This window comes from Equus przewalskii, chromosome 22, assembly GCF_037783145.1.
Source record: "Equus przewalskii isolate Varuska chromosome 22, EquPr2, whole genome shotgun sequence".
Lineage (NCBI taxonomy): Eukaryota > Metazoa > Chordata > Mammalia > Perissodactyla > Equidae > Equus > Equus przewalskii.
Genome location: NC_091852.1, coordinates 20,667,597 through 20,691,081, shown reverse-complemented (window position 1 = coordinate 20,691,081; position 23,485 = coordinate 20,667,597). Strand labels below are relative to the sequence as shown.

Sequence of the window (23,485 nt, the reverse complement as noted above, 5' to 3'; positions counted from 1 at the left end):
GAGCCTTGCAGCTTTTACCTTCATCCTCCTAGAACGTTCCCTCCACCATTTAAGGAATATCAAGCTAGACTATTGCAGGATAAGAGACCATGTAAAGAGGGACAGCCAGCACCAAGGCCCTGGACCTGTGAGCGAAGCAATCTGGGCTCCTAAGACGGCTCCCCGCCATCTTAAATGCCTCACTTGAGCCACCAGGTAATTGCAGACACATGAATGACCCCAGCAAGACCAGCAGGAACTGCCTGGCTGAGCCCAACTCAAATTGCCAACCCACAGAATCATGAGAAATAGTAAATTGCTGTTGTTTTAAGTACCAAACTTTAGGGTAGTGTATTAGTTTCCTAGTTGCCATAACAAATTACCGCAAACCCAGTGGCCTAAAACAACAGAAATTTATTCTTCCATTGTTCTGGAGGCCAGAAGTCCACATTCAAGGTGTCAGTGGGGCCATGCTCCTTCTGCAGCCTCTAGGGAAGAATCCTTCTTTGTCTCTTCTAGCTTCTGGTGGTTGCTGGAAGACCTTGGTGTTCCTTGGCTTGTGGTGGCATAACTCCCGTCTCTGCCTCTGTCTTCACACTGCCTCTTCTCTACTATCTCAGTGGTTCTGAATTTTTTCTTATAAGGAGACCAGTGACTGGATTTAGGGCCTACCCTAATCCAATATGACCTCAGCTTAACTTGACTACATCTGCAAAGACCCTTTTTCCAAAATAAGATGACACTCACAGGTACCAGGGATTAGGAATCTTTTGGGGGGGGGGACACTATTCAACCCACAACAGGTGGTTTGTTAAAGAGCAAAATATAACTGGTATCGGTACTCTTTGCTATAATTTTTTGCACTTCAAACACATAAAGATAAATATAGGGATAATAAAATAGAAAGGATTATCATGTTCTTAAAGATAATACATGACAGTGCCAATGAGAGTTTCAAAATCTCCCAGGAAGAGAATATCTAAATAGAATATTTTACTTGTTGTTGGAGTCTTAATGCTACTTAGTGCAAAGCAAAATCTGTTATACATTATGACAGTATCGGGTATTCTGAATATCTTTATCCACATTTAAGAGTTATTTTATGGGAATAAAACATGAGCTTTCTCTGTAAGATCAGAGCATCCTCTGTTCAGCATTGCATGTTATATCTGTGTGAAAGTTAGAACCTTCTGGTCACCGTTGTCCCATTTCTCTTCTGCCTCTTCCAAACTTTTTAAAGGAGTGGTCTCTACTAGCTTCCTCCATTTCCTCTGCACTGACTCCCCTCATAACCCTATGAAATCTGACTTCCTTCCCCCAGCTCCACTAAAACTGCTGTTTCAGAGGTTTACGCTGACTACCGCCAAGGCAAATCCAATGGCTCTTTCTTTGTCCTCATAATTTGGCGTCTGACTTTTTTAACTGCCCTGTTAGCTTCCTTTTCTAATACTACCCCAGTCTGCCAGATCTTGGCCAAATTCTTCCTCTCTTTTTGTGGTTCTTCCCTCTGGTACCAAACGGCAGTGACTCTTTCCCCAGGTCCATTCCTTTTCTCTTCCCACTTTACTTTCCCACTTAGAAAATGTGTCCATTCTTCATTCTCATCCCCACCTCACTGATGACTTCCTAATCAATATTTTGCATCCTGTCTTATCATTCAAGCCCCAAGCCTATATCTCGAGCTGCCCAATAGAAATATATATTAGTCAGGGTAGGCTTGGTTATGCTGTGATAAGAAATAATCTAAAAATCTTAGTGGCTTATAAAAACAAAGACCTCCAGAGAGCAGCTGTGGCTCTGCCCTAACTGTCTTTACTCCAGGATGCAGGCTGACACATCAGCCTCTGTCTGGAACGGTGCTGTTTGTACAGAATAAGGAAAACATGAAATGACAAAGCCCAGGCTGGCTCTTAAAGCTTCACCTCGAAGTGACCACATCACCTTCAACAAAGTGAAAAGTAAAATCCTCTCACAAGGAGGGAGAACAAATATATGTCAATGTGCAGAATATTACATTCTCTTAAAAACTCTATAAGAGAAGTACAAAATCATCCTCCCAGAACTAACGCTAATTCCTAATTTCCATAATTTCTCACTGGCACCATCTTTATCCAGTCTTCCTAGAATGGAAATCTTGATGTTATCTCTTTTATAAATGTTACTTTCCCCAATTACAAAAACACTCTTTGAAGAAAACTTCGAAAATATACATATATATATACACATTTCGCATACAAAAAAACAAAAATCATCAATAATCCTACTACCAAAGTATAATACTTACAACATGCTGGCCTATGTCCTTCTGGTCCCCTCCCTATCATATGTTTTGATCTATTATCTCTATAGGGAGATATACATATATTTATTTTTCAATAAAAATGATATCATACTATACATATAGCTTTGTGGCTGGTAAAAACACTTATGAAGATAATTTCAATATTTTCTTTTCCTCCATTATTTTAAAACATCATCTATATGGTAATCACTTGCAAATTTAAATATCCAGCTGTGACCTCTCCTCTGAGTCTCTGATTCCTAAATAAAACTGCATAGTAGGTAATTCTATTTGAATTTCTAATATGCATCTTAGACTTCATATGTCCCCAATTAAACCTTTGATTCACTCTAAAAGCCTGCTCCTCCAGTCTTTTCAATCTCTCTTGAAAGCATCAATATCCATCCATAACTCCAACCTTGGAGACGTCTTGATTTCTCTATTTCCCTCATTGTCCTCCACCCTACATCTAATCTGTCCCCTCAATCTCCAGAATATATCCCAGAGCTGACTGCATCTCTCCCTCTATTCTCACTCTCCAGTCCTGCTGCCATCTTTCCCCTGGATGCTGCACGACCTCCCAGCTGCTCTCCTTGCTTCTACTTCCTGTTTCTCAATGTGGTAAGCAGAGTGGATGCTGCATGACCTCCCAGCTGCTCTCCTTGCTTCTACTTCTTGTTTCTCTATGTGGTAACCAAAGTGATCTTTACATCATCCTCATGCCTCTGCTCCAAAAACCTTCCCATTGCACTTAGAACAACGTTTAAACTTTTTCCATGGCATATAAGGCCTTGTTATGATTTGGTTCCTGCCTACTTTTCTCTTCGTCTCTACCACTCTCCCTTCATTCACTCAACTTCAGACACACCGGCTTTCTCTTTTCTTCTAACATATTAGACTTACTCCTGCCCCAGCCATGGCACTTGCTAATTCCTCAGCCTGGTCCTGGCCCAGAGGTTATCTCCCAAGGGATGCCTTCCTTGACCATTCTGTCTGAAGTATCCACACACTTGCACATGGCCCTTTTACATTTTCTGCACAGCACTTATTTTATCTGATATTTCCTGGTTTATTTCTTTATTGTCTTCTCAATGGAAAAATCACTTCTTTTAGAACAAGAACCTTGTCTGTCTTACTCATGGGTCTATCTTCAGTACTTAGAACAAACACTTCCAGGCACATAGTGGGCTACAATCAATATTCATGAAATGAGCAAATGAATAAATATTTAGTTCCTTCTCAAGTCCAGCTGATTCCCTTTGAAGCATCTGTAGATGCTACCCTGACTACTTTTGCACACTGCTAGTGACTCTCCCAGTACATCGGTTTCATCTGTCAGTCAGCTCTCTGTCCTCCAGGCCCTGGTTGAAGCCTCACCTCTTCACCCCTCAGCCTTCCACGCCTTCCTCTCTGAGTTCTGTCAACATTCCTGCCCTCAACTCTCACCCAGCCGCACAATCAACACCACCTCCTGTGTTCTCTTATGTCAACCCGCTCACTCCAGCTGAATTCTGGGGGCACATCCTGGTTGTTTTTGGGTTTTGTCTTTGTTTTCATTTGTCTCTCATATGCCTAGAGAAAGTCATGGGCAATTAAAGAAATTCTTGTGAGTTGAATGAAATTACTGCATAGGGAACAAGATAGAAGAGTAAATCAGATACCCCTTCTAAGGGAATACTATGAGAACAGGTGGTGATTTGGACTAAAAGAGTACAATAGTAGTAGGTGAAGTAAACTAGTCAGAACGTCAACAGGGAGATGACAATCTTGTTCCCACAGAGAACAGATGGCCACCTTCGCCTTGAAACAACGTTTACGTTAAATAGCAGGATAAACTGGATAAACTGTATTTTTAGTGGACTTTGAACCTGAGTTTTTCTACTGGCATAAGGGAAAGTGGATGGAACATTCTAGTGTAAATTACTGCATGATGACTAGCACCTTTTAGGCAACTCTAGTTTGCCCCCCTAACAACCCTGGACACCAGATGGTAACTTCTTGATGAGAGCCCAGCTTCTCCTGAGTGCTCACTGTACACAGCAGAGAATTGAGTACACAGAACTCAAACACTTCCACCAAAGAAGGTGTTTGCTGTGTACTGAGTACTGCCCTGTGTGGCAGCAAGGCATAGCAGAGATTTGGGGAAAAGCATTTCTACCTAAGGCCATTCTTCCTAGTTTGTCTAATTTGAGGTATGGTGCAATGGACGGACTACATCTCCTTCAACAAACAGGGGAGAATCCAGCCCAACCATTCAGTTACACCAAGGCCAAAATATTTACATACAGACTTTTGAGCAAATACCACACCCTCTTTTGCTAATCTACATACTTTCCCTAATCAAATGTCCAGGCTAGAAGACAAAATCTTTATTTTGTGCTTTTAATCATATTATTTAAAAATAAACCTGTTATCAACTCAACTGCTTATCTCAGGTCAAATGCAAATCATGGGTACGTTTATATGACGGAGAAAATAAAGTTTTTTGAAAAATTTCCTGGCCATTCTGGGAAATGAGTAATGTGACTATAATGTCAGGAGCGATTGAGAAACATTACCAGAATGTACACATCTAACTAACTGGTTTCTTTAAATAATTTCACACAAGAAGTGCTATGCAATTTATTCTGATAGAGCTGTCTTCCTGAAATTACTTTTGCAACTCCTCTTTGCAATTGCTTTCAGAGCCACTTGAAGAGGCATCTAAAAAACGGCTACATTCTTTTATAGTCATATCTTATCTTTAATTCAGACTGATATTACCTAATTGAATAGTCTTGCTTGACTGCTAATAACTTTGGCTCATTCCAGAAACCATACAATATACTGTTTATGGATATGTGTACATACACACACTAAAAGTACAACTTAGTGATAGTGCTGGCCTCTGAAGGAGGAGAAGGGAGAAAAGGATCAAAGAGCAGAACAAAAGCTGACTTCAAATTTATCTGTACTCTTTTTTCTTTTTTTTTTTTAAAAAGATTGGCACCTGAGCTAACATCTGTTGCCAATCTTCTTTTTCTTTCTCTTCTTCTTCTCCCCAAAGCTCCCCCCAATACATAGTTGTATATTCTAGTTGTATCTTTTTTCATTTAAAAATATCAAAAGCAAAAGTCACCAAATGTTAACAATTGTCAATTCTGAGCAGTGGACCCTCAAGTGCTTGCCATATTATCGTCTGTATTTTCCATATTTGTGAAACTTTTAAAGTAAGAAAAAAAGTAAATTCTCCCTTAAAGGAAAAAGATTTCATACCATTGAGCTTATTCTTTAAAATAAAAGTAATCCAGTCTCTGAGAGTAATTCTAAAAGGATCTCCAAAAATGTTTTGGATAATGCTATTATCCTTAAAAGAAGTGGCACAACCCTAAAGATGACCATTTTGAAGGCACAACCTCCATTATGGAGGGCTAGGAGGCAAGGGAAGTCTCCTTCCTTTTCCAGCCCATAATTTTGGGTTAATCTCTTGTCTGTTGCAGGCAAGGCCATGACTTCTTGTCTAGTGCCTAGAGCAGCACTTAGAGCATAGAAACCCTCAATAGCTGGAGTGAATGAATGAATGAATGAATGAATAAACTATCAAACTAACCAGCCTAGGATTTGCAGGCCTGTTAACTCACTCATGTGCCAGAAAGTCAATAGATGGGAGAAAGAAGAGGTTGATTACAGTTCTGCATTTCTTCATCTTGTTCCCGTTTTGCTTCAGTATCATTAGGTAACCTGTTGCTATTTTTATGTTTGGCCTCTCACATGAAAGAACAATGAATTTTATCTGAGGAGAATGACAGGAGAAAGCATGAAGCGTTTTGTTGAGGTTTCTGAGCAGAGTGAAACTAATATGCTGTGTTAGCCCCAAAGCTAACACCAGAGGAAGAGGAACTCGCAAAAGTGTGAAAGACTTCCATCTCTCTTTGTTCTGATCCAAGGGAAAACACTTACAGTGAGTTATGTCATCTGGAACCTTCTTTTGAATGGAAAGGGATTCTGCTTTTTCTATTTGACATTTTATTTAAAAGGGCTAGAATTTATGTGAAGGAGAGGTAGATCGGATTAGATTGTTTAGCAAAGTAAAAAGCAAGTGAAAGCGTGGCAACTGGAGTCTAAAACAGAATCAAGAAAGAACTAATTGCTGGAACAATCTATCTTTATCATTAACCCATATATTCAATGAGCAGAGGCAGAAAGTGAGAAAGACGGAGGTACCACCATCTTCAATTATATATAAGGCAAAGGAAAAAGGAGAAAAGCATGACTATTTTCATGCCCAAAGAATGACTTCAGAGGTCATGCAGGGATCTGGGAGAGAAGCTAAACAGGAAGAGGTAAGAGATATTTAAGAGAAGGGGTCACGACTGCAAATAAAGATTTAAAAGAATGATAAAACCCAGCGGGGGTGTAATGTGAGGAAACGAGGACTCTTGGGATCACTGGGGGGAGTGTAAATAGGTATAGCTTTTCTGGGAGACATTTTGGCCATGTGTATCGAAGGCTTGAAAAACGTTTCTGACCTTTGACCAAGCAATTCCTCTCCTAAAAATTTTTAAGGAAGTATTTGTACTAACACATACAGATGTATGTATAAGACTGTTCCATCAAGCTCTGTACATTATTATGAAAAACTGGAAAATATCTTAAGACCCAATAATAAAGAATTAATTCAATGAATCGTATATCCAATCAACATAATTTAACACAGCCTATGTAAATTAATAATGCAGAGCTACATTGATTAACATGGAGAGTTGTTCATATTTTTAAATTGAAAAAAAGACCATAAAGCAGTATGTGCAATACGATCTCATTTTTATAAGCCTGGAAGGATGTACATCAAATGTTAACAGCTATAATTTATGGGTGGCAGAAATTTTAGCTTGTTGTACTTTCCTATCTTTAATGATGAACATAAGGAAAGAATAGTGGGCAGAAGAAACTCTGCCAGTACCATTTCTGCTTTTCTAATTCTGCATTTGATCTGAATGCAATGGGACACAATATAATGGTTTTATACCCTACGTTAACTTTACCAATTTGTTTGATTTCATTAAACCCCTGCAAACATATGCCTTCATATATACTTTCAGAGATAGCAAGCTGGTTTGATTCTATGTACCCCAAGTTGTCAATGCAGCAAACCATACCACTAAAGTGCAAACTTCAGAAGCACAGGGCCCACAGTTAATCACAACTGTATAAACTCTGTTGTATTTCCCTAAAGCCAAGAGAACCTTTGCGGCTGCTGATTGGTAAGAAATTAGACTGGACACTTGTAGGAAGAGGATAGCACATTCCTGCTGCTTTAACCCTTACTATTGATCAAAACATGCATAAGCACCTGGCCGTTTGCCATCGAAAAGAATTAAGCAGTCTTGTATGTCACATCTCTGCCTTCTCAAGGTCCCTGTTCAAGAAGATGGAAAGTTGAGGTGTTTTTAACATCATCCCATTCCATCACTAGCTCTGTGTGGGGAGCTAAGACAGGAGACTTGGTCCCCTGAGCTCTCCTTCTCTCCCTAGGTAACCACATGATGTAATTACACTTTCTTTCCAGAGGTCCAAGTAGAAGTAAACATTAGCTTCACACATACATGTGAATCGTCAGAGCTCAAAGAATTCCAATTAAAGAAAACTTCACCCTGGCAGAGGGTTCTTTCAATAGCACTAGAGGCTAAAGTTCAAGTGGAGCTTTTCCAAGAATCTAGAAGAAAATGATTCTGAAGGTCAAAGACCAAAATTCTGAGTTTGATTGCCTGAAGCCTCTTCTATTGGTCTTTGGTGTAGAACACAGCAGACAAATGAAGCAATTCCCAAAGCACCACCAGCCCGCTCTGCCATCCACCATCGCTACGAAAGAATAGCATTGTTTCTTTGCAGACACATATTCATACATATGAATACATATATTTTTATGCTTGCATCATCTTTTCAGACAAAATTAGCAAATATTTCTCAGGAAGATCTCTACATCTTCATCTTGCTTTGGTCCTTACGCCCAAAATGATTGTGGTTTTCTTAAATGCAATCTTTATTTAACTTTATTTTGTCTTCTTAGCTCCTTGCTTTTAATCTTCCACAAAATCACTCTCTAATGATGATTATTAGGCTTAATATTTTACTTTTTTTCTACAATGATGAAATGAAGGCACATAAAGTTCTTAGCATAATACTTGGCATACAGTAAGTAGTCAATAAATGTTACTTATTTTATTATTATCTTAAAATAAAACTGAGATGGTATACTTTAACCAGCATGGTATAGTGGTTAAGGGAGAGGATTCTGGAGCAAAGCTGCCTGCATTTGAGTCCCAGCTCTGCCCTTAATTAGCTATTTGTGACTTTGGACAATTTTCATAACTTCTCTGTGCTCAGTTTCTCCATCTGCAAAATGGAAGTAGCAATTGTTCCTACTTCATAGGGGTGAATGAGTTATGATATGTAAACACTTAGACCTGTACCTGCCATACAGTAAGCATTATATAAGCATAAGCCATTATTATTTATTCCTTTCAATCCTGAAGGTCCAGAGATCATTAATGTTTTTTCTGCATTCTGCACTTCTGTTCTCTTTACCTAAGGTCCTTATTTTACTTTAATATTTGATCAAGTTCTACATCTATTCTGTGTTTGAAAGAAACCAAGATTTTGTTTAACCAATTTTAAAAATATTAGTAATAACTTCTATAATCTATGAAAGCACTAAATGCCAGTAAGAAAAAAAGGTAATTGATAAGACCTGGTGCTCACAGAAGCACTATATTATGACATTTAAGGCAGTGGGGCTTGAAATCCCAAATGCAAACATTATTATGAACTGCCTAATTCAGATCTAGTCTTTCCTTTGTTCACAGGAAGTCAGCAACAAGTAACCTGAAATAAAGACAAGTTTATAACACTTATAAGAAATTAAATTTTATTCTTGCAGCTCAAAAAAATTCAGTGAAGGATATTTTCTCTTATGTCTCCCTGAGCTGTGGGTTCTAGAGAAATGTTTAACTGTAACAAGCCATACAGTTACACTTGTTGGTCAAAACAAAACAAGTCCTATATGATGACTTTCAGCACATGGACATTTGGGCTTCATGAGAGTAGGAGAGAGCCAGGGCCATCACCGGGGAATGGATACCTGTGGGCATTCCCAGGTTCCTCCTGCACTGTGGCCTTGCCCCTGCTGCTTGCAGGAAGCCACAGAATTTGGGAACAATGGGGACATTCTTTTCCTACTGCGAGGTAGTCTGCTCACTCTTTCTCGAGGTTAGTGTAGGCAGAAGGGAGTTCTTTACAATGAAAACTTTTTAATTTATCAGACTCAAATATTTTCTTAACAGGAGGCACATTGATTTGACCCCACAAACATTTTTAAGGGATAGTTTGTATCATTCTGAGTAGGAAGGTAAAAAGATATGAGCCCATGCTGAATGTACCAATGGCCGTCTTTCAACATTGTCTTACTTTCATAAGTTGATCTGTTTAAAAAAATAGTAGGTAGGCATGCAAGGGAAAGCATTTTCTTTTCCAACTTCAAAATTGCAAAACATCACATTGTTAGTTTTTTCTAAACATTAAACACTGATCAGACCATAGAAAAATTTGCCAAGGCTGCTACTGAAATGATGATTTAAAAAAAAATTAATTCCCTACTTGCTTTTAAAGGAAATTCTTAAGATACATGGATCAAAATAGCACATGCCCAATTAAGAGCACAGTCTCTGGAGCAGTTTGCAATCCCAGTTTTGCCACTGCTGTTTGTGTGGCCTCGAACAAATTACACGGCCTTGTGCAACTCCATCTCCAGCTTCATCTTCCTCTTCTGTATGAGACTTCGCATGAGTCTCACAGGATTTTTGTAAGGATTTAATGATGCAATCCATTAAGTATATAACAAAGTGTCTGGGACATAGAAAGTGAACCATAAATGGTGAATTTTATTATTTAATTCATACCAGGTATGTCCTTATTGATCTACTCCTTTGAACATCAATTTCTGCCAAGCTCCTTAGCATAATTCTCCAACCCAACACACAAAAACGCTTCAAAAGGGAAAACAGAACCCCCTAGAACAGCAATGTCCAACCCATATTCTTTCCTGAGGATTAAGGAACATTTTATATTTTACTGAACTTGAGTGGGGCTCTTCTTGGTCCAATTCCATCAAACATTCAGTTCCACTGAGTGTGTTTCGTATTCTCAGCACAGAGATGAAAGACACATGAGGGAGACTATCTGCCCCAAGACAGCTCCAGCCAGCCACTGGCATCTCATTCCCAGCCCAAACTGGTCTCTATATGGGAAGTCTTCCAACTTCAGCTTTCCTTCCTACCTTTCTTTCTTAGGATCTCAAAGATGATGATAATGGAGATGATGATGCCAATGATGAAACTGATGGTAATGTTGATGAGGATAGCTAACATTTACTTGACATTTATTTTGAGCCAGCCACTATAAGCACTTTGTACATATTATTTCCCTTAATCTTCCCAACAGTCATTAGAGGTAGGTACCATGTTTATCCCTGGTCAAGATTGCCTGTAGGATGTTTTGGTCCTGCTGCTCTCCCCAGATTAACTCCACCCAACCCACAATCTCTAACATCTTTCTGTCCGAGACACACTTCCTGACCTAAAATTCACAGGGATGGAAGAGCAGTGGCTATGGCAAATGGTACCTCCCTCAGCAACTTCAGTTTGATCTCCCACAGCATGAATTGCCCCTCCTGGCATGCAACAGCCATGAAACTAATGCAGAAAAAAATCCCCAACAGCGGATCCCTGTTGACTAGTACCTTTTGGCTTCCAACATTAATATACAGTAAACGCTAATAAATTAACTCATTTTAAGGATAAAGAAATACTAAAGCAAGAGAAACGGTTTGCTCACAGCTACACAGCGGGTGGAAATAAAATCACCAATAAAGCTCAGTACGCCCTCTGGAAGTTCTTACCGCCTCATTATTCTGGGCTCCTAATTCCTCGCTGCTCAAACCTCTTCACACACAAGCAGCACAAAAATGTACTGTGGAATCAGCCTTTCACAGGCTCGGCAGAACAAGACTAACAAATCCTGGAGCAGCGAGGGCAGCAGAATAACAAGTTGACCCTTCAGGACAAGTGTCACATTATCTTTTAACCAGACAGTCTAGATTTCTCAGGGCAAGACAAAAATGTCGCCAAATACTTGTCAGCAGTTTTCAGTGGAGGAAAAACTGCAGTTAAAGCACCTCTGGTGAGAACTTTGAGCAGTAAGGATGCTTACATTTAGTTTGTGCAATTTTGATTATGAATTGGATGGTGCGTTAGATCCATGTCCTCAGTTCTTTGCTGGAGTGCTATAAACGTAAAATCGTCAGCCACAGGCCATTCCGTTTTGTTTATTTAAAGGGAGAATTTTAAAAATCACTTTTTCCACTTCATAGCTCCTTTGGACCAGGGAATAAAAATAGCGATGTCGGCAGGAGCCAAACTTTTTCTGGAAAAATAAAACGAGAGGGAAAAGAGCCCTACTCAGAAACCAAGTCTTGTGGAGCTGCCTCCAAGCAAAACTCTCATTTCAATGACTTCTTTTCTTCCTCCTTCTCAGAGGCCCCTCAAAGGAAGGCGCAGTTGGTAAGAAATTCCCGGGGTGCCCAGCACAGCCAACCCTGCGCCCTTCCCACTCCACCTGTCAGAACCCCGAGGGCGGCGCGGCCGAGGCGGGGTTGGGGAGGTGGCCCGAGAGGTGGCTCGGGGAAGGGACACTGGTGGCGACGGACAACCGGGAGGGTGGGATTCTCAGGGAGGAGCTGGCAGAGCCCGGCCGCGGGCCATCGCGAGTCCAGGTGACCCACCGGCGCTGCCCGGGTCTCAGGTGCAGACTCCCCGAGACGCGGCCCCCGGAGCGGCCCCGGCGCAGCGGTCGGCCGGCTGGGCGGTGCGGCGCGAGTCCCCGGCGCCCGGGGCGCGTCTTACCTGTTGATCTTGAGCGCGAAGGCGCGGCGCTCCGCGCTCGGCAGCGTGGCCATGGCGCACCCGCGGCTCGGCAGCCTCTAGGCTCGCGGGGTGCGGACGGCGGGGTCCCGGCGAGCCGCAGAGCCGCTGCAGCGCGTGCCGCGCGGGACGCGAGCCTCATCTGTCAGTCGGGGCTGGAAACTTCCGCATTTCCACCTTCAGCGCTGAAATCACCCCGGGGGAGGGCCCAAGCTCCGGGCCGCGGCGGAGAGCCCAGCCACCGGCGCCCGGCCCGGCGCGCAGCGAGCGCGGGCGAGAAGGGTGTGGACACCCTGCGGAACTGCCCTCCGGATGCTCGGGCCGCCGGCGCGCTCTTCCCGGGGCCCTGACCTCCGGCAGAAAGGAGCGCGGGCGGGTGACCCGGCGACCACGGAGCGAGGCCGGAAACTCCATCTGCCTGAGGCTGCGAAGCTGCCAGAGCGCGTGGGCAAGAAGGGGGAATCCGCGCCTTCCGCCCGCTCCGCAGAGTTGGCGAGGTGGGGAAACCTACCCTGGAACTCTCTCCTCTAGGCCTTATGAAGGGTTCACATCATGCCTGGGAGAAGGCAGATGATAAAAAACAAACAAACAAACAAAAAAAACAAAACGAACCGGGGGAAACTTCAGGATACAAATGAACTTTTGCAAACGATATGTCCGTCATCCTTCCTGAGGCACCTTAAACACAATGAATCCATCCAAGGAATCAACATAAGTTATCAAAAAAAATTTTTCCCTTTTACGCCCTAAGGATAAATGCTTTTCTTTGGGGAAACACTACACGCAGTTTTCCTATGACTCAAGAATATGCTGCAACCCTGTTCATTTCAGTTTCAGACTAAGAAGTTTCTTAAGAAGCCCAGCCCCAAACTCAAGAAAAATCAGAAAAGTCCCAATGCTCACTGGAATGGAAAAGTCCGTGTTTATTTCAAGTTAGTGGTTTGCTCTAAGTTTTGCTGAACTGGAGCACTCTTCATGCCTCTGTCAACTTGCCCTTAAAAAAATACTAAAGCAAGATATTTTTGGTTCAGAGTCACACTACTTCCCAATGTGGTAGCCACTAGCCACATGTGACTATTGACTGTTCGAAATGATGTTTAGTTTGAATTGAGATGTGCTGAATTTGTGAAATACACACTGGGTTTTGAAGACAGTACAGAAAAAATAATGCATAATATCTTGTTAATAATTTTTATGTTGGTTACATGTTAAAATGACACTTGGCATATATTAGGTAAATAAAATATATTATTAAAATTAATTTCACCTGTTTGTTTTTCCCTCTTTGAAATGTGGCTTGCATTAAAAAAAATTAAAATTATATATGTAGCTCGCATATGTGGGTCACATTATATTCTTGTTGGACAGTGCTGGTTTGCAATTTGCAGCCTAATACTAAAAGGCCTAACGACTGAAGTCGGTTCCTTCCTGATGGCCTTCTTTTCTCTGGTTTTGGCTGCCTGAGAGAGTTTAGTAATTCTTCAGAGCTGGTTAGGTAACTTCCCGCCTCTCCCAATGTCAATGCCTTTAAGCATATAAGACGAAGTTCATAGGCCAAAGTTACATAGACTATGAAAAGAATCTAAAGAAAAGAAAGCTTTTTGAAATGTGGAGTTTCTGACTTTCAGAATTCTCCTCAGCAGATTTGCTGAACTGGGATTTATAAACAAACATTTAGATAGAAAAATACTAAGAGAACAATTCTGTGAGTACTTCTTCAAGTTGGGAACAAATGGATGGTTAGTAGAAAATTTCTTTACACCAGAGTCTTCAGTCCACTGTGTACTAAGGGTCTCAGATGGGCTTTGCTGAGTTTCTGAATGTTTGTGATGCACACTTTCATACAGAGCAAAAATATATTGATTTTCACACAAATACAAAGTGTAATGAGAGCATCTCAAATTTTCAGAATCTGCAATCAAGGAAACGTTTTTTTGGGAGGGAGGAGGAATCATAAAATCTCCCATCTTATGTCAGCTCATACTGCATTTAACTTAGTATGTGGCACCAAACTCTGAAGGTTAGGCCAGCGTTGTCATCATCTGTGCAGTCAGTTCCCCCATGATTAGAAAGGACTCCAGATTACCTTAACAGCCTTTTAACAATTCACCATGGCTGTATTATCCACTAACACATTTGTGTTAGCCAAATGTCTATTTTTAAACTTTATCTGCTCTTGAATACATCCACAGATCACTGGCAAACTTCAAAAATAGCTACGTGCCTTGCTTCCATGTTCTCACTACGTCTTCGTTCCCTGTGGGCCAGCTTCTCTCCTCATCACCCCTCTGTCCAAAGCACACTCTGGAAGGCTCCTTCCTCCCACTTATGACCTCTCTTGGCCATCCTCTTTCTCTGCATCTTTGTGGCATTCGTTTTTGTTTTTCACTTTCATAGAATTCCTCCTGTGACTTCTTTGACAGACATTATGTCAATCATTCCAAATTTTCCCCTGGTTTTCCCCACATCTTCTTCTTCTTACCTTCCTGGAAAGCCAACCTCTTTCTTTACATTGCATCTTACTTATTTTATTTAACAAACAATCAAATAACACTTTCCTTGTATCAGGACCTGTTCCAAGCCCTTTACAAATATTAATTAATTATTTAATAACAACTATTAAATAATAAGATTATCCTCACTTTGCAACTGGGAAAACAGGCTCAGAGAGGTTAAGTGACTTCCCCAAACTAATAAGGGGCAGAGTCATTTCCAGTCCTAAAGTTTTGCCTGTCTCCCAGATATTCCCATTTGAATATATTCAAACTCCACAAATCAAAGTCTAAAATTCTCCATCTCCTCTACTCAATCGTAAACTCACTATGTCTCCACAATCACCCATTTCTGTTGGTGACACTATTTCCCCATTAGTCAGGCTTAGAGCATTGGAGTCATCTAGTGGGGGAAAAGCAGGAAGTCTGGGTTCTGGCTTCAGCTTTTCACTGTGTGATCCTGAGCGAGTCACACCTTGTTTGTATCCCAGAGTCCTTAGTCTTAGAATGACACCATCCACTCGCCTCTCTCTGAACTTTATGAATGTGTCAGCTCTAACTTCTTCCTCTTCTTTACCCTTCAGATCTAATCATCTACCAAGGCCTGTCATTTGTTCTTTAGAAACATTATCCCTTTATAAATATCACTGTTCCCTGTGCTTCCATTCTGGCCCAGCCCTTATAAATTAATGTCTGGATAACAAAAATAAGATTTTAAATGGCCTCTCTTCCTGTAGCTTCTCCTTATTCTGATTGAATCTGACTCTACCACTGTACTAATTTTACTAAAATACTTCTTTCATCATGTTTCTTCCTGCTAAGTTAACTTCAGTGGCTCGCCATAGCCTCTATGACTATGTGTGACCTTCTCCAACTGGCTTATAGTGGCTTCTCCACTTCACGTAACTTGCTTTACCCCTCACCTCTCTGTTGAAGCATAGAAGATCTCCAATTTGCTCCTGGAGAAGGCAGTGTTCTCTGCCTGGGGCCTCCTCTGCTCACATTATTCTTCCTGCCATCCACACCCTACATCACGTCTAGTCTCTCTCCATACGTCAAAGTTTGAGTCAAGTTGTCAAGTCCCACCTCTTCCTAAAGGAGTATCTCTTTCACTGTGTCAGCACCCTTTAATTACTTAAATAGGTCATCACCAATAAACACAGCCTAGTGGAATGAGAGGTCCATAGGACTGTAGAGAAAATTGTGATCATTTGTGCATTTCCTTTCCTATTCCCCAAACCATTCAAGACCTCCATCAGATTTTGTTCAAATAACACCTTCCATGATGATCTATTTAACATTCCAGTACCCCCTTCCCTGGTCCTGATGCTTCCTATCTCCTTTTCCAACTTTGTTTTCCTCCATAGCATTTATCACTATCTGACATACGATATATTTTATTTGTGTTTACCATCTATTGTGCTTCTAGAATATAAGTTCCACGAGTATAGGAATTTTTGTTTTATTTACTGCTCTATCTCTATTACCTAGAACAATACCAAGCACATAGTAAGTGTTCAATAAGTACTTGTTGAATAAATGAATGAATAACTGATTCAGTGTTGAACACAGAGCAGACACTCAATAAATACTTGTTAGAGTGAACTTGAATGGGAATGGCCAAGTTTCACGTGGCTTTCAGAAGGAAGTAAGAGTCTTTTTCTATTTTCTTGAATATTTCGGTTGTGCCTTTCTGTGAATATCTTCCAGCTCTGTTTTGTATTTATTTCTTGGTTTGAAAAATTGAACTAGGGGCTGGCCCGGTGGTGCAGCAGTTAAGTTCGCATGTTCTGCTTCAGTGGCCTGGGGTTCGCTTTGTCAGATCCCAGGTGTGGGCCTACACACCGCTTGGCAAGCCATGCTGTGGCAAGCTTCCCACGTATAAAGTAGAGGAAGATTGGCACGCATGTTAGCTCAGGGCCAGTCTTCCTCAGCAAAAACAGGAGGACTGGCGGCAGATGTTAGCTCAGAGCTAATCTTCCTAAAAAAAATAAAATTTGAAATAGCACATGGATTATTACTAGCAAGTAGATATTTTTCTTGTTGTCTTATAACTGTGGACAGGTACAGAAACATTTGAGATTTGAGTGTTGGTATTTAAAGCCAGCTATAGCTCAGACATTAGAATTTGAGATTCTTAATTTTCTCCACTTTATTCCTTATATTGTCACAAGAAATCTGTAAATATGCAAATAGTAAGTATTCCTTTTCCTTAAAAATTATCATGGTGGGATATATATACACACACACACATATTATGTATATTTTATATGTATACTTTATATATTAGTATTTTAAATTTTGGATTTAGACCATATTCTAACATACAGTGCTATTTCACATCCAATAGGAATATTTCTACCATAGCATTTTATAACTAGAAGGACCTTCAATTAATTCATGAATGAATGAATAAATTCTCTCCTTATCATGGATGTGCCTTCTATTCATCCCCTAAACATTTACCAAGTGGTTACCAAGGGCAGGCTCCGTACTAAATGATATTAGGGGAAAACAATTGACAAAACTTGTTCCCTGACTTCCCAGGAACGAGACACTTGTAAAGAAGGAAAGAAGAGGCTTGAGTTTCATGTGACAATGAGAAAACTTTTGCTGCACAAAACTCTGTGGGAGCGAGGAAGCACAGAGAGGAAATGATTTATTCTGTGGAGAGGGTGTTGGCAGAGAGATTGACGTGGAGGAAGAATGACTTTACCCCCACAGCTGACATGGGAACTGGGTCTTAAATGACAAGGAAGCATTCGCCAAGCAGAAAAGCGTGCATTCAGGATGTACCAGGGAGAACGAGCGCTATGTGCAAAGGCAGGGAGCCAGGAGACACCACTGCCCATCCTAGGAATTAAAAGTACAATGGGAGCCCAGGGGCCACGCAGAGTGAGGTGGCAAGAAGTGCCGCTTTGAAGGTGGGTAGGGCCTGAGGGTGAGGTCCTGACAAAGAGTTTGGACTTTGTCCCATAGGGTATTGAAAACCACCAAATGGTGATTGGGGTGTCTGCGTCTAGGTGATTGTCTCTTGGGGATACCTCTTGTCACCTGGCAGTCCACAATGACAAATTGTGGAGTATGGCACAGGATGGTGAGGATTAGGCCTCCTAGATCTGGCACTGCCATCCCCATCTTCCTCAACCTGAGCACACACACTGGACACTAATGAAGAAATAAATAGTTCTTGACAGAAGGATTTAGGCAGTTTTCCCAAAGTCATGTTCCATAGAGAAAGGAAGGATTTATGGGGAGAGAAAGTCAGGTGCTGGTGCTCTGGTCTGGTTACTTCTGCCCCTTGCTGGGGTGCCCCGCGTACACACAGTCCCTGCCACATTCCTGACTCCTGGCTCGCTTCCTGACTGCTCTCAGACCCCTCTATTCATCCTTTTTCCCATCAGTTTACTTTCTTCTCCCTAAACAAAGAATCAATTACTCATCCCTTGGTTTGTTCTTATGCATTGGCAATTTCCCAGGCATCCACTAAATGTTGTACTTTCTCCTCCGCCCAGTTTCTGCTGACCCTGCAGAAGGAAAAGTTGGGCTCTGCTCCACATTTGGGTGGACTCAGTGGTGAGCTTCCATTCCAGGCTGCGGTTGACATTCTTTACCTGGAAAATGTGGTTAATAGTGGCACCTCTTTCCAGGATCGTTATAAAGATTAAATAATGTAAAACTCTTAAAGTAAGTGACATGTAATTATTTATATTATCATTATCTGAAATATCTATAAAAGCAAGTTACTAAGTCCAAATAAAAGTGGCTTAATCTCTAAGTGTATTATCCAAGTAGACCACAGGAAGGTAGTCCAGGACTAAGTCAGCAACTCAACAATGCCATCAGTTAACCAGGTTCTTTCCATCCCTCCACTCTGCCATACTCAGCACTTAGGTCTTTAGTTGTCACTCTTATGACTTCAAGGCTACAAGATGGCTCCCATCACTCCAAGCAGCCGCAGCACACACTAGCACTCCAAGAAGGAAGACGGAAGGAGGCCAAGGCTTTCTCCACGTGAGGCTCTGCCTTTCCCAGAAGTCCTCCAGGAAACTGACCTTTACAGCTCACTGGCCAGAAATGGGTCTGATGCTTCTCCTCAGCTGCAAGGGAGGCTGGGAAAGAGTATCTGGAGACAGGAGTGGGTAATCGTGATTGGCTTAGAACTACTCTGATTCGTTCTCTTGAGGTGCCGAAACAGAAGAGGGACAAAGGGGAGAAGAGTTGTTGGGTAGGCAGTGAACAGAGGCTGCATACCTGTTTTAGTGAAAAGATGAAGTAAGATAATGCACATAAAGGACAGAGCAAATTGCTAGATATCGAGTATGCTCTCAGAGCATGTGGGCTGTCGTTTTATTGCTATTCGCTATTTGTGTTACTTTAAAGTCAAATAAATTGTTTTTCCGTGTTTACTATTATTTCCTCATAACAGATTCCCAGAAGTGGAATTTATTAGGTCAAAAGTTATAAAACTCCTGCCAAAAAAAACGCCTGACTCTAATCTTGAGGAAATAGTAGACAAACTTAAATTGAGGGCCATTCTACTAAACAACTGCCAATCTTTAAAAAAGGTTAGTATCATGAAAGACAAAGAAAGGCTGATGAACTGGCACAGATTAAAAGACACTAAAGAGACAGGGCAAGTAAAGACAATTAGAGATGTTGGAGTGGATCTTGGATACGGAAAAAAAATACTATCGAGAATGTTACTGGGGCATTTGGCAAAATCTGCATCTTGACTGCGTATTTGGCGAGGGTATTGTATCAAAGTTACATTTCCTAAATTTAATATTTACGCTGTGGTTACATAAGAGAACGTCCTTATTCTTAGGAGATACACACTGAATTATTCAGGGTAAAGGTGTAGAATAGTATGATGTTCCCAGCTTTCTCTCAGATGGTCATCAATGATGGTGACGATGATAATGATAATATGAATAACATTAACATAAGATTGAAATAACAATAATAAATTAAAAAAACAGTCAATCTAGATGAGGAGTATGCAGACGTTTCTGCTGTGTAAATCTGAAAATTTTTCAAGACAAGTTAAAGACAAAAAATAAAAATTACAAATATAATTTTGGCTCTTGTTAGTTGAGGCCAAGTTATAAACAATGTGGAAGAGACTCTTTCACTGTACCTTCCTTAACACTGAGATTATTTTTTCTCATTTTTGCAAGTTTAGTAAGCTAAAAATAGAAATTTTTTAATTTATGTGTTTATTGGTTAGATGAGTTGAATATTTTTCGATGATAGTTAACTACATAGTTGTATTTTTATTTCACGCCTATTTCTATCTTGTCCCACTTCTCTATTAAAGCCGTAGAGTTTTTCTTATTGATTTGTATTCACCCTTTAAGTAATTTGCTGGCAGAGTGCAGTCTCTCTCTTTAAGTAACTGCAATCTCCCTAAATACCTTAAGCCATTTGGAGATGGGCAGAAACCAGAGAGGTTTATAGAATCTTTCGAAATTTTTTTGGCCCAACATCTGTCAGCATCGGACCTAAGTTCACGTGAATTTTTGAAATGCTTTTCCCCGTATCAGTGTTCTCCAATATCCTCCCAGTTCACTTCAGCCCACTCCATGCCCCCACCTATCACCATAACAGTTCAGGTACCATAACAAGCACCAGGACATTTTCAGGAGAGAGAAAAGCAAGCTGCGTGGTGGTTTTTTGGCCAGACTTGCCTGGCTCCATGGCCCCTGGTCCTTGCACACAACTGACTGGGTAGACCATAGACTGGACGTCATACCATGGCACAATTCAACTGTGTGATCTACGCTAATTCTTATAGTGGTATAGCAGCGTAGTGCTGGTGGAGAGTACGTCATAGAATATGGATGTTAGATCCAGTCGACATGAATGCCTTGCCCCCAAACCTATGACCTGCCCGTTAGCAATTTGTGTCTTTTAAGACAAAAGTTCTCAAACATTGGAAGTATCAGAATTACCTGGAGAGAGCACTAAGAACAAACACGGAGGCTCAGACTCACTGAAGTAGGACGAAGCGTAGACCCCTGTATGTCTGCCAAGTTCTCCAGGTGATTCTGTTACATACCAAAGTTTGAGAACCATTGTTTGAGAGTCATCCAACAAAATGAAATATCCCAGAAAGGTATAAGATTAAAAGTTTTTATCAGTTGGAGTTTTAGCTTGGATTATTTTGACAGAGTTGAGAGGGATAGCTTGAAGAAATGGCAGGTAAATTAGGTAATCCACACGGGCAGACATGCTGTAAATTTAGGATCCTGAAATGGTTCTCTTTCCAGGACTAGATCATTGTTCAGCAGGAGACTTTTAAAAAACTGAGTTGGGGGCTGGCTCCGTGGCCGAGTGGTTAAGTTCACGTACTCCGCTGCGCCGGCCCAGGGTTCGGATCCTGAGTGTGGACATGGCACCGCTCATCAGGCCACGTTGAGGCGGCATCCCACATCCCACAACTAGAAGCACCTGCAACTAAGATATACAACTGTGTATGGGGGGGGGGGCAGTTGGGGAGATAGAGCAGAAAAAAAACCCAAAAAACAAACTGAGTTGATGGGGCCAGCCCCATGGCCGAGTGGTTAAGTTTCTGTGCTCAGCTTTGGCGGCTCAGGGTTTCACCAGTTCGGATCCTGGGCGTGGATCTAGCACTGCTCATCAGGCCATGCTGAGGCAGCGTCCCACACAGCACCAGAAGGACCTACAACTAGAATATACAACTATGTACTGGGGGGCTTTGGGGAGAAGAAGAAGAAGAAAAAGAAAAAAAAGAAGATAGGCAACAGATGTTAGCCCGGGTGCCAATCTTTAAAAAAAGCAAAAATAAAAACTGAGTATACTAATATAAATTCCCATGTAACCCATACAGTGGATGTATGACTAGTAGATGGAATCAAAACACATCTTTATTATGGTTTCCCACTGCCTCTTCAAAGTGCATTCACTGGGGATAATCCTTGCCAATCCCATATGGAAATGTGGGCAGGTCCCATGACTTTTCTCTTACTCTAAGGTAAAAGTTCTTAGTTTCAAACATATTTTCAAGTCCAAGGCCAGAATGTCTAGCCCAAGATATTAATCAAAACATCATCTTATCTCTAAGATCTTCCCCCAGCTGGGGTGTGCTTCAGGCTGGCAGCCTGCGGTGGCAAAGAAGGGGAAGGATGCATGGCTGGCTTCTTGTCTCCACTGAGCCACTTCTCTTTTCTTCTCTCACCCCAGCTGGCTAGCCAGTTTCTGACCTCTTGGGGCTGGAGGAATGAAAAGGTACAAGAAAGCTCTTATAGAACTGATACTTCTGTAAACTGGCTTCACACTTTCTGAGCCTGGCAGATAATCAAAGCTGACTCTTTTCTTGAGGCTTTCTTGGGTCCTTTGGAAGACTGTTTTCATGGAGACTTATCTCCTATTGGTCATTTTACCTGGTTCTATTTCTATTCCTAGTGTTCACCTGGGACTCATGTGCAGCCCCCTTCCAGTTTCCTGTTGCTAGTGTACTTTGCTCTCTAAGTGACCCTACTGGATATGACCCCAAATGACCCATGGCTGGATCTCTTCCATGTGGCCCACAGCTGATCCATTGAAAATGCTAATAAACTCCTTAGCCTGGCAATCCTTGTTGATCCCAACACAATCTCTATTTTGGTGCTGGGGCCGCTTTAGTATCCTTGGTCAGGAGTCAGGCAGCATCCTTGCATCTCTTAGCTGCAGGAAAATTGTCGTTTCAAACTCTCTGAAAGGTGTCTTAGAAGCCTTGGAAGGAAATGGCACCCCTCCTCATTTACCATCGCCCACCCCAATAGACAGAAAGGGGAACTCTCCTTGTCAACATCCTCTCCAGTAAAATGTCTTCAAAAATCTTGTAGGATCCAAGAGTCATGGAAATGGTTCTCAGAGTTTCCTTGGTAAATTCTGCATATGGTGATCTGATTTTGGAATATCATATTTGTTGTATCTGGTTATCCTAGTGAAACGTATATTTCAGCATCTTGTTGCTATAGTTTTAGATATCCTGCCATTAAGCCACATTTAGGGAGGTGATAGCTCAGAGCATTCTCCTTGCTATATTAAGAGCTCTTAGAGACAAGAGTAGATTATTGGAAAATGGTACAGTTGATGCTTTATTTAATTAGCAATTTTTTTCAGTGTATATATACACAGAGTTGAGTAAACAATGATGAAAGTATAGCTTGATAAAATTAACAAAGTAAACACATCCATGTAACAAGCACCCAGATCAAGAAAGGAAACAATATCAGCTTTCAGAAGCCCCCTTTGTAACCTTTCCCAGTCGAGTTCTCCCCAGGGTAACCAACATCCTGACTGTTAACACCATAGATCAGTTTGATCTGCTTTTGAAGTCTGTATATGTGGAATCTTTTCTGTCTGGTCAACGTTATGCTTGTGAGATTCATCCATATTGTGGCTTTCGTTGGAGGCCGTTCCTTCTCATTACATAAGGCTGTAGTATGAGTATACCTGGACAGTTAATATTTGACCATTGAATCACTTTCCTAAATGGTAGCTCAAAGGTTGCCTGTGGCCTCCCCAGACCTTCTCTCCTACCGACTTGAATCCACAGGAGGACTCTCAGTCGCTCGAAAGACTTGCATTGGGTGTCAGGACAAAGCAGTCGAATTCTTTGCAATTTTTAAAAAGCTATGTACAAGGTTAGGGTCTGTCAGGAAAACAGTTTATTATTTCACCCCATTTTTAAATATTTTATCCCATGAATCTGCACTTTTAATTTGAATGTTTGCTGGAAAAAAACCCCACATCTTCTGAGAAACATT

At 41.3% G+C, this 23,485-nt stretch overlaps 1 protein-coding gene across 2 annotated transcripts in view; it reads right to left on the bottom strand.

Moving 5' to 3' along the window:
* DOCK8 (dedicator of cytokinesis 8) overlaps positions 1 to 12,984 on the bottom strand; it is a 206,393-nt gene extending 193,409 nt beyond the window's left edge. Inside the window, exon 1 of one of the 2 annotated variants that reach the window (XM_070590602.1) lies at positions 12,199 to 12,984. In XM_070590602.1, the coding sequence (XP_070446703.1) occupies positions 12,199 to 12,251 (53 nt within the window). In that variant the 5' untranslated portion in view covers positions 12,252 to 12,984. Of the gene's footprint in view, positions 1 to 11,195; positions 11,310 to 12,198 lie in introns of those variants that run through there. The other variant, XM_070590603.1, reaches the window with a different exon arrangement.
* Positions 12,985 to 23,485: the final 10,501 nt, after the last annotated feature.